The 15,621-nt window shown below is 43.2% G+C and overlaps 1 protein-coding gene across 1 annotated transcript; it reads right to left on the reverse strand.

The window, feature by feature from the left end:
- Positions 1-969: 969 nt before the first annotated feature.
- Positions 970-13,362, reverse strand: hoxb9a (homeobox B9a). The gene is made up of 2 exons (XM_059347751.1): positions 12,681-13,362; positions 970-1,356 (listed from the first exon to the last, which is right to left on the reverse strand). Exons 1-2 carry the CDS (start codon positions 13,294-13,296, stop codon positions 1,121-1,123), a joined length of 852 nt encoding a protein of 283 aa, XP_059203734.1. The 5' UTR covers positions 13,297-13,362; the 3' UTR covers positions 970-1,120.
- Between the last annotated feature and the right edge of the window lie 2,259 nt (positions 13,363-15,621).

The following is a 15,621-nucleotide window of genomic DNA, read 5'->3' on the forward strand; positions in this document are numbered from 1 at the left end:
GGATCCACGATATCGACAGCAGCCCTAATCGGATCCCCGGTTGCTGAGTCGGGTTAAGACCCCCGGCACCCCATCACATCTCCACCCCCACCACCCACCCCTCCGCTATCTGCTCATTACTTAGGCCGCCAAACCGGGAAACAAACGGCGGCTCGCTGTTTGTATCAACGCCGACCATCAGGCGCACTCCAATCCAATTCTGCCAGCAACGACAGAAACCAGAGAAGGGAGAAGAAACAAAAGAAGGATGAACACCAAGCCCGCGTGTGCGTGTGTGTGTGTGTGTGTGTGTGTGTGTGTATGTGTGGGTCTGTGTGGGTGTGTGTGTGTGTGTGTGTGTGTGTGTGGGTGTGGGTGTGTACACGCCATTCCGCTCCTCGTGCTTATTAATGGCCTAGTGAAACCCTAGTTTCAGCACCTCTGCGCGCCTCCGGTGTCAGCGACGGGACAATAAATAACTAATAAAAGGAAGAGTAGTGCTTGAGAAAACCCTTGAAAGAAAAAAAAACCCTCAGCCTCCTTCTCTGTCTGCTCCTCACCCCCCCCCCCCCCCCCCCCCAAACAACAACAACAATAATAATAATAATAATAATCTTTTGTAGCCTAATATCAAAGCCTGAATAATAGCGTATAAAACTATGAAGACAAACAAGAGCGATCAGTTCATCCAACATCAAAGTCCAATCTGCAGTTTTATTTGGAGTCCAAGGAGGTCCAGGATGAGTTGCTGTCTGTGAGATTTTTTATCCATCATCCTTAAACATTATAAACTCAAATGATTCCTACAAGTTGAATATTTGCCTCCTTCTAACACGAAACGTAGCTTTTCTGAGCTTCTTCTTGTTGTTAACGTGGCGGCGTCCTCAGCGTCTGTAGCGATCAATACAGCCATTGATCAGCTGTATAGATTATAGATGTGTGTGTGTGTGTGTGTGTGTGTGTGTGTGTGTGTGTGTGTGTGTGTGTGTGTGTGTATTCGCAGCTATTGGGAAGGCCATTTTGTGTTCTACACATGACAAATTGGGGAGTCTATATGTTAAATGCATGGGATACATGGCGTGCGCGTGCATGCATGTGCGTTTGGATGTATGTATATGTGCACGCGCAAGTGAGAGTCCGGCTAGTCCTTGGGTTGGTCCTTGCTCTGTTTCTTCATCTTCATCCTCCGGTTCTGGAACCAGATCTTCACCTGCCGCTCCGTCAGGTTCAGCGCACGCGCCACCTCATGCCGCCGGTCCCGCGTGAGGTACATGTTGAACAGGAACTCCTTCTCGAGCTCCAGTGTCTGGTATTTGGTGTACGGGCACCGCTTCTTCCGGGAGGAGCGGGCGTGCAGCCAGTTGGCCGAAGGGTCATCTGGGAAAAAGAGAGGAAACAGAGAGGTATGCAATTAATGATAAAATTAAAATAAAAGCCTGAATGCTCTCCAGTCCTGTCTTTGAAGAGCTTTGGAGCATGAATTAAAAATGAAAAAGGAGATAATCCTTTCTGAAATGGTCAAAACAGCATTTCTTTATGCGTAAAAGTCGCAGAACCTTGTGTGTAAAAGCTCAAAAACACCTTACTCTGCAACTGACAATCTGGTGCGTAAACCACGTTAATGGTGTCAACAGGGGCGCAGATTTGACACAAGAAGACCCATGGCTATTTTATTTGACAGAGAAGAAGACAGAAGACAGATGGTCTGCTCCATCTAACCTGCAGCTTCTCTAGAATGACGGAAAAATATAAACAAAACACGTTAATATGCTGATTTCAGCCAAACATGTCGCATCATAAAACGGATAAAACCAAATCTGGCTTACTGGTCTGTTGTTTAGTTATTTCACTGCGGTTCAGACCTTTAAAATTGCGCCGATTTCACCCAAAATTCAAACCATTAAAAGGCGACAACTAATAATGAATTAGTCATTGGGTTGGCTGATATAGTGACTGCTGCAGTTCATTAGGCTACATGGCAGGTGGAGAGATATCGGACTTGTTTCTGGAGGCTCCGGGCTGAAGGTGACCTTCAGGATAAATATAAGATGCTCTAACCACAGTAGTGATGAACTATTGGTAACAAGGGGCAGCATTGTACGCGTGTCTTGCTAATTCAAATTTATGACCAAAAAAATGCTCGCGTCTGCTGATGATCACACACTGTCACGGCGTCACTTCTGATCGCTCTTAAATTAATAAACGGCGGGAATTATATGGCTCTGGTGGGAATAGAGGAAAAATCTTTCTTGTGTGCATCCTTTTGATTTTACTGACAAAGAATCAGTTTGCTGAACCCGTTTAAACACGTTATAGTGACTAAGCACAACATAACGATATAAATAAACTGCATATTAACACGCAGACTGTCTTTACATGAGCAATATTCTTTACAGCGTGCTGTCAGCATCAGCGAAACCAAAGGTGATAAAACAAAGGATTCCCACAAGAACTGTACCAGAGATTGTTGAGAAGTGTGTTTGATGTAAATAACAACGTTGTAATATCTAAATATGGAGGCTCCTAAATTGGATGTTTCTTATTTTTCGTCGGAGAGAAAGTTTTGAATTATTGCCTTGATTTTTCTCTCTTTCTTCTGCAAGTCTTGTTTGCCAGGCCACCCTGACTTCTTCACCACCACCCTCCCGACCACCCCACCCCTCTTTATAGCTTTCAGACCGATGTAATTACCAGAGACTTGTTTGGGATGCATGGGTCTGGACTGGGCTGAAAGCGATCTGCTCCTTCCCTCTGCAAAGCACCGCAGCATCCCAACTATGGAGCAGCTTGGTGACGCTCTCACGGCACCGAGGCTCATAAAAAGACAATTCCACCATGACAAGAGAGAAGATCTGTTCTCATTGTGACGGTTTTCAGTCCCTTTGTGCCTACAAATATCACTTTGCATTTAGTTTTAGGACCTCAGATTAGTAAAGTCTCTGTTTTAAACAACCCAGTTGTCAGAATTAATATTGGAATTCTGCCTTTCAGCAAAAAAAAAAACACAGATACATATGTTGAATATGGTGGGAATAAAGCTTTGGGGAAAAACAAAACATTGTTCACATGGTGAATTAAAAAACTGCTTAGCTACAGAATGACATGGCTAACGTTAGAGAAAAATGGGCTTAGGTTGACAAAATGAGTTCTATACATATACCTGGATGTAGTATAACATATTGCATAGAGCAGTTAATTAACAGGTTAACTTTAAACTCAAGAAAACAAACTTAAAACTGACTTTCAGCAAAAAAAAATTCTTGTGAAGCCTAAAAATTCCCCTAGTGCCCCAAAAAGCATTTCCCCCATTGTTGACAGGACACCTTGAACTGCAAACAAGGTAAATTATAGCCCTTTATATTTTACATTTTAGATCAAAGAAGGTTTTATATTTCTAAAACTTTGTTCCACCTCAAAGTATTTAAATGTCACCACAATGTAAAGTCTATATGCTGAGTGGGAACTCGAGGGGAGAAACATTACTGTGCGTATTCAGTAGGCCCCAGAACTTGGACATAAACCCTGAACCTAGAAAATGTTTTTAAGTGTGGACCTGGCAACGGTTCTCATTGGACTAAATATGTGGCATCTTTTGCTCCAGTATCTAGTTCTCATAAGTTCTCCTGGGCAAAGATCTGGTGTCTGTTTGACCTGTCCAGCCACCCTAACCTCGTCCTTCCATGGACTGTGACACCTGTTATACCATATCACAAACATGACACAGCCAGATGGTTTGTTACATAGAACCATCTGAGAAGCCGTCATTGGAAACTCTTTGGTAAAGGGCAAATTATATCCTCCAGTTCTGACGGAGCTGATGTTGCAGCATCTATGCTAACCTCTTCAGGAGCTGCCATTGTTGTCTCCCTGTGTTGTGACAAACACTAGAGGCCCCACAATACATTTTCATCCCGATACTTGAGACACAATACGATATTATTAGTATTTTGAGACATTTTGCGGCAATTTAACTGCATTCTGTGTCCACAAAATTAAATTCAATCAAGAATTGTTTTGTCAAATAGAGGAAAATTCAGTCTTTTTATTTCTCCACAATGAGAGTCAAACCCACAGACTGACCAACAAAGTATTCAGTCAAACTGAACTGAACCAATACTAAACATGTATGGACGACAACAACTGCAGCAGTTTATCAAACTTTCCTCAACTTTAAGCTTCAGTGCTCTGATTTTTTTGGAATGAAACATAAAAAAAAACTAACTTTGCAGTGTTATTTTGACAACTTCCCAACACACATGGTACCTATAGATTCTTTAGATCTTCTCATTTTAAATGATACCAGTCTCTCCAGTATATTCCTAAAAGTGAGACCATCAGCAACCACTGTGAAAATACTGAAGGGCTGTCTGAAAGCTAAATATCGATACTAGGCGGCCATGAATCCATAATATAATAATAAGAATAATATTGCCAAAATATCACGATCCTATGCTGTATCGATTGCCAGTTGCTCCTGATTGGTCAGAACCTCATGTTGTGCGACTAAAACGCACAACCATTACTTGGAGCCTGCAGATGGATTTGCAATCTTGTGATCCCACAATTCTAGCGTTATATCATGATATGGTGAGAATCATGCTGTTGTGCAAGCTACGATTGCTGCTCTCCAGTAATTTTCTCGTTACTTTTATACCCTTACAAAGTATGTGCTGTTGCATGCAGTATGTATACAACTGGGACATACTACTACTCATCACATGGCATCCTGACCTTTGACCCTCTGGCTCATATAGATGCTGTGCAGAGGATTGTGGAGAGACTATCGAGAACAACATGCTGTGTTGCATAATGCATAATGCGATCGGATGAAGTATCCTGGTACTTTTTGTATTCTGCATGTCAAATGCTTTTCTGGCATAATAAAAAAGTAGAATCGGTATTGGAACGCATAGAGAGTTACTAGCGCGGTGCTAAAACTAACGACCTGTTTACACGACAACGCTCTTGTTGAAAGCGACAGAAAACGCAAACGTGGCGTTGCGTTCGCGTCTTTAGGTGGGACATCTGCGTGCATACGCTGACGCAAGTCTGTTAAATTTGGTGCAGTATGCACGCCAGGTGGCTAGGTGGTACTGTGAAGCACTGCCACGCAACACCAAGAGCTCGCGCATGCGTAGACACTTCTCTTTTCTCACCCAGACAGACGTACATGTCACATCCTGTTTATTTATGCTTCCCCTGCATTATTATTTTAGCTGCTACGTAAACAGCGCAGCTTTATGATAGTAGAATGGGATAAACGCATTATTCATGACGCAGGGCGTCTGGGAATCACAGCACGCCATTTACGCACGGCATTGACGGCCAGTTAGCGCGCTTTGATTGGTCGCTCTCCACCAGGTGCACTGATGCGTGATCCCGTGGCTACCAGGTAGCGGCTAGCACCAAAACAACATCGTTTCATCGCGGAATTGCGGATTATAATGCAAAGAAACTGATCAATATGGGATTTATTGGTTTGGATAAGATCTCAAGAAAGACTGTTGTTCCATGTTGGATTATAAAACCTCTGGAACGCGTACAATGACACCGAAGCTCTCTTTTGAAAGCTACAGGGCCGACGGAGCGACTGCATTTTACAGTAAGTTGATACATCCTCCATTCGGGACGACACAGTGCAAAAGGGTATTAATGCACCTTATTTGTTCTGCTGTATAATCTGTAATAATTCTGCCTAACTGCTGAAATGACTCTTTGCAACTTGCATGTCTGACTAATGGGAATACAGTCTAAACAAAAGGCACATCTGATAAAATATTTTGTCGTGTAAACAGGCCCTAAAGGGTGCTGAAAACGTTTCATATCACCGCATCTGTGGCTGTTCTGTCACAACTTTCAAAACACACTCAGGAACATTGTGGGAGGCCAGAGCTGGTTGTGATTCATTTCTCCTTTTACATCTTCTAAATATAACCTTTAACCATGACCGATCATTCCCTGTGGTTAGCTCAGGCTCTTCCTACACTCAATCACAACATCCAAGCCAGCAAACACAGTTTTCCAACTAGAATCTGCAAAAGCAAAATATAAATTATGTAAAAACAGGCAAGCATGAAGCTCAAAATATCTGCCTTTTCATACGTTTTGTGTCTTAAGCTAAAAAAAATGATGCAAAGGTTTTAAAGACAGTCCCCATAATGAACCACAGAGAGCAAGAACATATTGGAACTTTTTTTTTTAAGCTGCTGTTTGTTTTTAATTTTTTATCAGCGATGCCATCTCAGTCAGCAGTGCAATCCCAAGTCTGGTGCTCTACCCAAATGTGACACAGAGGGGATTCCACTCTGAATTTATTGGTATGAACTTGGTGAATTTCAAAAGCTGTTTTGGTTATACTGAAGCCTTCCAAAGGCTGTGTAAGTCAGACTGAATGAAACACGGCACACATGCAGTCTAACCATCAGGCTGAGTTTTGTAATAAAAGCTCCATCTAAATCAGTTTGTTGGGGAATGTGAGGGTCAGAAAGCTTCTAACTGTTGCTGTAAAGCTGCACAAAACATAGGATTTATCCTCACGGCTAGGAGCAGACCATAAATGAGATTTTCTATGTAAAATGCAGCGTCCCCTGGCCTCAAGTGGGAGAAGGGATGATCTTATCGCTCACTAGTCATGAGAGGAAGCCCGAGCTTCAGCGCCTTTTGACGCCAAGAGAGGAGATTTAGAATGCATGTGTGTCTCTCCCAGAGGAGCCAGTCTTTTTCCTAACTTATACTGGGCGGAGGCTTCGTCTGTCAATTTCACTGGTAATATTTTACTACCGTGACAATCCTAGTTGCTATAATGCCAAAGCAATTCACAAAACTGCATATGACATTCACAACAATGATTCTTTTAACTCCCAGTTGTGAACAAAGAAGTGTTTTGTGAGGCACCATGAGCAGTTTGAACACATACATCTACATTTAAAAAGTTGACATCTACACCAGGATAAGAAAAATAGGGTGAAAAGTTAGAAATTATGTACATAAAAACACTCAAACTTTGACATTTTAAGTGTAAGACACTAGGTAATCCTGATGATAGTGAAAAAATATTAAAAACCGAGTCAAAATTCTCATTATTTTACTGAAATGTCAAAGTTTGTTTTGGTGTAATTTTGCATGTTAGAGTCAGGGATGTTGGGTTTGGAATAGGGATGGGCGTTTGGCATAGGCATGAGGTTAATTTTCACAGTAATCTTGCATATTTAAATATATTTTGTGTTTAAATAAGTTTTGGATCAAATTAAACCTAGTAATTCATGCTAGCAAGGTTTGATACAGTAAGTTTTGTTCAAATGGATACTCTTGTATTTCTGTGTGTTTTATAATTGTTATTGCAACTTTCAGTTTGCAAACTGTAGCTTTGTCCAAATTAATTCTCAGCTCATTGGCTTATTCACGTACGGCTGCAGAACTGAACGCTCGGTTTCAGTTCAGTGAGTACTGATACGCAGTCAGAGATAAAATTTTAATTTAAAAATAAACAGATCGATTAAAAATTCCACATGATAGACCAAATTCTTGATGACCATTAATCGATCATCGATTATTTTTTCCCATTCCTAATTAAAACCAAGTCAAAATTCTCTTAATTTTATTGAAATGTCAATGTTTTGTTGGTGTAACTCAGCATGTTAGAGTCAGGGATGTTGGCTTTGGAATAGCATTGGAAAGCCAAGATGGCTGCATGTAATGTACAAGGCGTCACGCAGCATCTGTCCCCGTGTGCATCTGACAGAATACTGAGTTAGTTAGCGGCCATCATCAGTAAATATGTCCTTAATACCCTTTGGAATCAATTCCCTCCAACATGGGCCAGCATGTAGAGGATCGATTTCATCTCAGAGCAAAATAATGCCTGGTAAAAAGGTGAGGAGCGGGCGGAGGGTTGGGTGGGGGTGTGCAGTGCTTTTGTCACACTGTAAAGTGGGTGCTTTGCATTCCCCGAGTGTATAATCACCTCCAGAACCATCCATTACACTTGGAGCTGTGCCGCGACCGTGGCTGTCACCCAGGATGACAAACCGACTGAAGGGGGAGCGATGGAGGAGGAGGGGGGTGGGCTGGTGGTGATGGTGGACAGTACACTTTTTTTCTCTCCAATGGATGGGATGACAAAAAGGATGATGACAGATATCGATATAATATTGCCACCCAAAATATCGCGATGCTATACAATATCAAATTTTTCCTCCACCTCTAGTTATGTGTATATCTTGTTATACTTTTCTTAAGGCTATACCTCTATTTAGGAGCATTATGTGGCTTGGATGTCACTTAGATCAGAACATGCACTAAAAGATTGATAATCCGGTAAAGCTCTGGCCCTGTGGCACGATGTGTTCAATTGTAGGCCAATGTGTGTCTTTGTGTGTGTGTGTGTGTGTGTGTGTGTGTGTGTGTGTGTGTCTGTGTGTGTGTGTGTCCATCATGATGAATGCTGCTTGCATGGAAACAGTGACCGAAACGGCGAAAAGACTAATATCACATCCTGTCTCTCCTTCTCCCTCCCCTTAGCAATTTCACCCTAATAGTTCCAGAAATTGACCTCTCATATATCCCAAAGGCACGTTATTACATTTCCAGAAGTCGTATTTTATCCCCCCGCCCATCCCCAACCCCTTACACCCCATCTCACCCAGCCACCAACAGCAACACGCCAATTAATGGGGTTGTTCACCCGGCGTTATAACTTAATAAACTTTGGGGGTAATAACTTTCTTGCAGTGCCCGGCAGCAGCCGCAGCAGCACAAAGACTGAAGTGTAATCTTGTAGTTTATTCTGGATGGCCGCCCAGCACCAGTAACACAAAGAGAATCTGTAGCTGCATGGATGCCGGCTATGGCTGGATGTGATGTTTTGAGTGGTATGACTCCACTGATGTTATTCACACAGCGGCCATTTTGAATACCTGGAGATGGAGCTGTTATGTGCCAAGATGGAGACACTAATCATGTATCAGATTGTCTACTCAGAAGTGCATCAGATACAACTGAGAGTCTTGGATCAAACTGTCACGTATGGTATCCATTACACAAGCTGGTGATGTTAGAATCCAGCCTGCACAGTGTTTCCCTTTTGGAATAAACTTATGTCGCTTTAAAAACGTGTGAAACACCAACTGTCTGTCCAAAACGTCTCCTTATTATAAATAAAGAATTGTGCCAGGCTGAAACATTAGCAGCTCATAAATCCAAACCTCTCCAAGGACTGTTGGCCACTGTTGAATACTACTTTGTCAGTCCACTTATGTGAACACATCTATTTGGAACAACAGAGTACAAAATATGACTGTCAGCCAAAATAGGACCCAGGTGACAACGATACAACTCAAATTTTCTGTACACCAACAGTTATTGTTTGCCAAGCCCTGTAAATAACAGTGCTGTTCTTATGTGTCTGTTCTCAATCTGTATTTCAATTGTCATGTAAGTGGACAAGCATTCCTCTCAAAATGTCAAACTATTCCCATAACCTAAAATAAAACAAAGTTCACTAGACAGCTACAGGGACACTTTATTAGCAATTTAAAAAAGATATATTGTTACACATTTGATGTGTCATAAAAATAATAAATACTAATAATAAAATAAGGTGTCACTTTTAGGAAGCAACGTCTAGGGAAGAAGCTGCCATTACATTGAAACACATATCTCAGCAGGAAGCATAATGTGTTGATATTTCCGACTAAATTTCCTTGAATTTTTATTTACACAAGAGAGAAGTGTTTATGTAAGCAGCTTACTGACCGGAGGTTGCACTAAAATTAAAGACTTTTCTCAGGCTTTACTTGCTAAATTAGTCATGATTTAGTTCATCAGCACAGCTTAGCTGGGTTAAAGTAAATACAGTTGCATGCACAGAGAAATATTTCAGTTTTTGCACCACATACATGGCTTCACATTGCAGCCATGCAGCAGAAGAGAAAAAGAAAAACCTGCTGGTTGGTGCGGCCCCGCTACCTGCCACACTGACACATCAAAACACAAACCACAAGCTCACTCTGAAACAGTTCACACAGAAAAACTTTCTCTGACTGAGAATACTTTCAGTCTGAACCACAGAATCTATTACAGACAGCTTCACTATACCACCAAGCCAGACTGGGACACAGTGTTACTGGTGGAAAGTCTAATAATTCAGACTGGAGGCTGCTTGGCTCCATCCAGCCCTTAACCAGCTCACTGCTCTGATGGATAGCATGCTCACATGCTGTAATAAGGTGGCTGCGTGTGTGTGTGTGTGTGTGTGTGTGCGCGCACGCGCGCGCGTGTGCCAGTGCAGTCATAAAGTGTGCAGATGTGAGTGTGTGTAGTATCTGTAATTTGTATTTCTTTCTCTGAAAAGGCCAATACGGGGTGTCGGCGTCCCTATTTTTCTCTCTCGTGCATGCACACAATGCACGTGAGCCTACACGTATGAACGTACCGCCACGTGCTCAGACGTATGGATCACGCTCCTCTGGCAGAAACTAGATTTATTCTGCAGGCTGAGAGGAGAGGGAGGGAGGTAGGGGGAAATATAAGAAATAATAATAAAAACAAAATGGATATATTTTCAGGCAGCATTTTTCTGTCCCACCCAAAATAAAGCTTTAGGGAGAAAAAAGAGCTTCAAACTGAGCCAACCCCGCCAGCGCGTGATGGATTAAATGTTGTTGTTAGTCAAAGTGATGATAGGAAAACAGAACAAACGCGCCCAAACCCTCCACGGCTTTATATCAACATGATTGCAATTTCATGACAGGCTAAAATATTATTATTATGATTACAGAATGAGCAGATGGATAAAACAGAAACTCACGGGCGAATGCAGGCTATGACCAACAGACTATAATAACATCAAAACAGACAGTTGCGCCTGGTATTATTTAATATTCAATCAGCTGCAACGTTTCCCCGGTAACCTAAATAAATAAATGGTAGGTAGCCTATGCGTTTTATAAGCCATAGCTGAACTTTGAAGGCTACATCGGGCTAGAGTATTAAAATAATTGCAATAAAAATAGTCATAATAAAACAATCTGCGCCACAGTTCCTCACATAAACGCACAATATAATATAGTTAAGGGGATTAGTGTATATCCGAGCAAAATATATGGAGGAAAGCTGATTTTTTTTTTTTTTTTTGTGTCAGAAGCCGCTGTAGGTTTTACGTAACACTGCCGATGTATACATTGTTTAAGTGAGTCCAGAGATGACTGTCCTCCTCAGGTACAGCGCAGTTAATCCACGCTGCCGACTGAGTTATGGGGCCTCCGCTATTTATATTTGGGGTTGCTCTTCAGCTCGCGTCGGCCTTGTATGAATTGTATTTTTTTTTTTTTTTTTTTTTTTTTTTTTTAGAAAAACACGGGCCATGACTGACATAGTAATAGGCCTACATTTCATATTTTTCAGCTGATGAACAAAGAGACGTGTTTGAGGTGGAGGGGGTGCAAACAACAAACTGGTTTTATCCTTCTAGTGTTTACAACTCGGAGCTATCATCGGGATATTATAGCAGATATGTGACAAGATAAGCCAGCAAGTACGCATATGTCTCTATTGAACATTATGGAAAGCATTTGATGAATGCCGAATGGATTTCAAAGCAAAGTAGAACACAGTGGCCACATAAAGATAAAACGCAGCCTGGAGCTGTGGAGCGCATGTACTGACTCTGGGCTGTGCACAGTGCGCACTAGGCTCTGTCAAGGCTCTATATACAAGCAATAACCCATTTTGGGGGATTTTCTCAGTTTGGATTAGCCCATCAGCCGGGCTTGTTACAAACTGCGACCTGAGTAGCTTTCAAATGCAACGGGCGCGCACAAACGACACAGAGAAGAAAGAAAACCATACCGTTCACCTGCAGTAAAAATAAATAAAAGACAAATCCAAAGCTCCTTTTCAGACAGGACAGCAGTGCGCATGCCCTGAGCAAAAAAAAAAAAACCCAATGTACTCAAAGTCAGCAACTAATTGATATCAGACTGACACATCTGTGGGATGAGAGCAGCTGATGAGAACAAAGTTGGAAAAAAATCTCTGAAGTTTTTTCCTCCCAGCTTTATTTTTGTGGCTGTCCTCTGGTGTAATAATAAATAATCTTCTCTCCGCTTTAATGCTGCTCTCACTTGAAAGGTTTGCAGAAGCACCCTATTCATCTTTCTTACACAAGCATCTGTGAGAAGGATATAGTCTTAAGCTCATGTTTGTAAAGTTATAAGGCCCCTGGTCACACTGAATATACTATATGCCATAACAGCTTGACCTCAATACAAAGTAATTAAACGCAAAAGGCCCATTTAAACACACTGTGTTCAGTTTTTGTCAAGCATGTGTTAGGTGTTGATCATATACTACATTGATTTATTTGTAATAGTTTAAATTCAAGCTATTCGCGTGATTTTGTCCATCTCTTGTTGGTTTTTTGAAGTATGTGCCACATCAGGAAGCTATAGGGGAAGTGATCACAGACGCTGGTTTATTTATGATATTATTTTCAGGGTAATCCGTTATTGGCTGGTTACACTGGGATGATACTGGCTAAATATCACAGTAAAGTTAGAGAGCAGAAGGTGGGGGCACTTTGGCTCTCCGCTCTTTGTTCTTGTTTTATGGCGGCATTAAAAGCATTTACAATCTCTCTCTCTCTCTCTCTCTCCCTCTCTCTCTCTCCTTCTCCCGCGCTATTTCCTGCTTTAATAACTTACTTTGATCCAGGCCGTCTTTGTCCTCACTCCCTTCACAAATGTCCTTATTTTCCTCGAAGCCTGCTCTCGGGATGGCGGCCGGATGGTGGTTTAGCTCGCGCGCAGCCGTGGACGTCGACTCCAGGATGTACGTGGTGGTCTCGAGTTGGTGCTGTCCGCCGATTTTGGCTGCGATCTCCCCGCTGAGATGGCCGAGCTGAGGCTCCAGCTTGACCTGCCCCGACTGGCCCTGCCCCGGGACGGACTCGGAGCTGCGGGGCGCGCAGTCCAGCCATGAGCGGAGGTACCGTGTGTCCGCGGCAGGCACGTGCTGGGCTGGGATGTATGGGTGGTAGACAGTAGGGAGGCCACTGGCACCGTGATGCGGACTGAAGGGGCTCCAGGACGATGAGAAGACCGGAGGTTTAGGTTGGAAGCTGCAGGAAGGGTACGGGTCGGGATGGGGATGCTCCGTGTGCGCCGCGCCGCCGGGCTGCCTTCCGCCGGCGGCGGCGGCGGAGCTGGAGCCGGAATACTGGACGCTGGTGGCAAAGCGAGCCGGGGTTGAGAGTTCATCGCCCTCGTGACTTATGATGGAGTCCACGTAATAGTTGCTCAAAGTCCCAGAAATGGACATTCTCGGACATTATCTGCGAAACGCCACGAGTTCACTAAATGGAGAACAAGGAGAGAAACATTACAAGATTTTTCTTTCCCTCTCTCTCTCTCTCTCTCTCTCTCTCTCTCTCTCTCTCTCTCTCTCTCTCTCTCTCTCCCTCCCGTCGGTTGCTAGCTCGCCCCTATCCCTCTCTTTCTCTCTCTGTCTGTCTCTCTGTCTCTCTCTCTCTCTCTCTCTCTCTCTCTCTCTCTCTCTCCGCCACCAGCCCCCTTTCCTTCCAAACAACTTGCTCACTTCAGCGAAACAAAGTGCTACAGCCTACAGCCTCGGACTGTGCGCGGGGGTTTGTCTGGTCTGTGCGCGAGACGCAAACTGATTGGCCGGACTTTTTCTTCAAGCCTGATAAAGCCTCAATGGAGCGTAAATCAATTCGGCACTCTCTCTCTCTCTCTCTCTCTCTCTCTCTCTCTCTCTCTCTCTCTCTCTCTCTCTCTCTCTCTCTCTTTCTCTCTCTCTCCCTCTAATAGATTGCACCCCCTCTAAATAAATTGTCTTGTTTATATGCAATATGCAAAATGAACTGTTTGTCCGTATATCTAGTCTGTGTATCTCTGGCTGCTGTCAACTTAGAATTATACCAAACCGTTAAATTATGCCTCGTCTGGACGAGTTGCACACGAAATGCAAAGCGGAGACAATGGCTGACAAATAAGTGGCGCCATTATTTATTTATTTATTTATTTATTTATATATTTATTTAAATCTAATCAAAATAGGTGCGCGTGCATTTCCCCGTGAAGCACGCGAGACGCATTACAGCCACTCTCGCTGAATTGTGCGCAAGCAATCACTTAAATCAATCTCTGAGTCCGCATTTAAAACGCCATTAGCAGAAGCGCCGATAGTCCTACACTTAAGTCAACAGCACAGACATTTTCTATCCAACACAAGATAGATAGTAAAATTCACACCTCGGCGTGTTTAATTATTTACCCACTTTGTGAATATACTTTCTGTGAGCTGCAGAGCCGCCTGACACTGTTTTATTGGCAGATTAACAGTCATTTTTGTTAACGAGCACCATTAAATCGGGTCCTGCGTGGTTATGCCCCTTGTCTTTACAGCGCAAACTCCTTCAACTACTTTTTTTGGGGTCCGTTTAATACCATAATAAAATCGTACATCAGGGCGGCTGCTTTGGTTTTTATAGGGCTGATATATGGCCTGTGGTGGTGCGGACCGTAAACGCGCCTGAAGCTGCTGCAGCCTCTCCCGGCCGGGTAAGGGCGCTTCTCACTCAGCGGTCAGGTTGCCAAGAGTAAACACAACTCGGACAGGAGCTCGGCGGAGATCTGGGGGACTGAAGCACTTTTCTTTCTGTAACGGGATTGTAGCTGACCTGCTGATCTGTGCTGGAACTACCGATGCTGTGCTCAAAGCCTCTCAGTCAGAGGGATGAAATCCGTCATTGGGCTTTTAATGAGGAGGCTGAAGAGCAGACTGGACTGCCAGTGAGTCCAGACATTGACTTCCTGCTGACCTTTATCAAAGTCACCGGGATTGTAATTCTTGATATTTCTTTTATAATTATCACAGAGTCTTGGGCTCTGTGGGGATGGCAGGCTGCTATTCGGGGCTATAAATCTGATCATATACAGCTAACACCGTTATTTACGACGATTAAATATGAACTACGCATTGCTTAGGGGGCTAACGCGGTTATTTACGAGGAAGAAGGTAAGCGCAGCTTTCACATCCACTGTGGAGAAATGAGTTGGAGCGACTGGTGCACTTTCATTTCAGGAGCAGCAAGAAAAACTCAAACCAAAGGGTCCTTTAAACATGAGTCGCGACTCTGGCGGCCAGCTTTGGCCTTTGAGCTTGAATTCATCACATTCCTCTGCCCTTCCGTATGAAAGGGACCTCATCTGGACAGCTTCCGTTGGAGGACAGAGACCCAGTAAGGACTGGGAGGACTGAAAAGTATTCTAAAAGGTTGATAACCTGGGATCATTCAGTTGGGTTTTGCAGAAAGTGTCAGTCGGAACTTTCACATATGGCTTGAATGAGCCACTCCAAGATGAAAAACAGTGTTGTGTGTTATGGAATAGCGTACAAGTCACACACAATATATTGCATGCGTCAGTTCAAAATCATTTTTTGTTTTGTTTTTCAGTGTCCCAGTCCTAACCCTGCACTTTATACGCAGTGTTCTCCGCAGGTTTGGAGAAGACTTTTCCAGTCATAGATGCTCGGGATATTTTTCGGTTAGAATGTCCTCTCCTCAGACCGCAGCCTGTGGGAATTTTAATTTTCGGAGGGCCTCCGCCCTGCAGGCCGGGC

This window comes from Centropristis striata, chromosome 13, assembly GCF_030273125.1.
Source record: "Centropristis striata isolate RG_2023a ecotype Rhode Island chromosome 13, C.striata_1.0, whole genome shotgun sequence".
NCBI classification, from domain to species: domain Eukaryota; kingdom Metazoa; phylum Chordata; class Actinopteri; order Perciformes; family Serranidae; genus Centropristis; species Centropristis striata.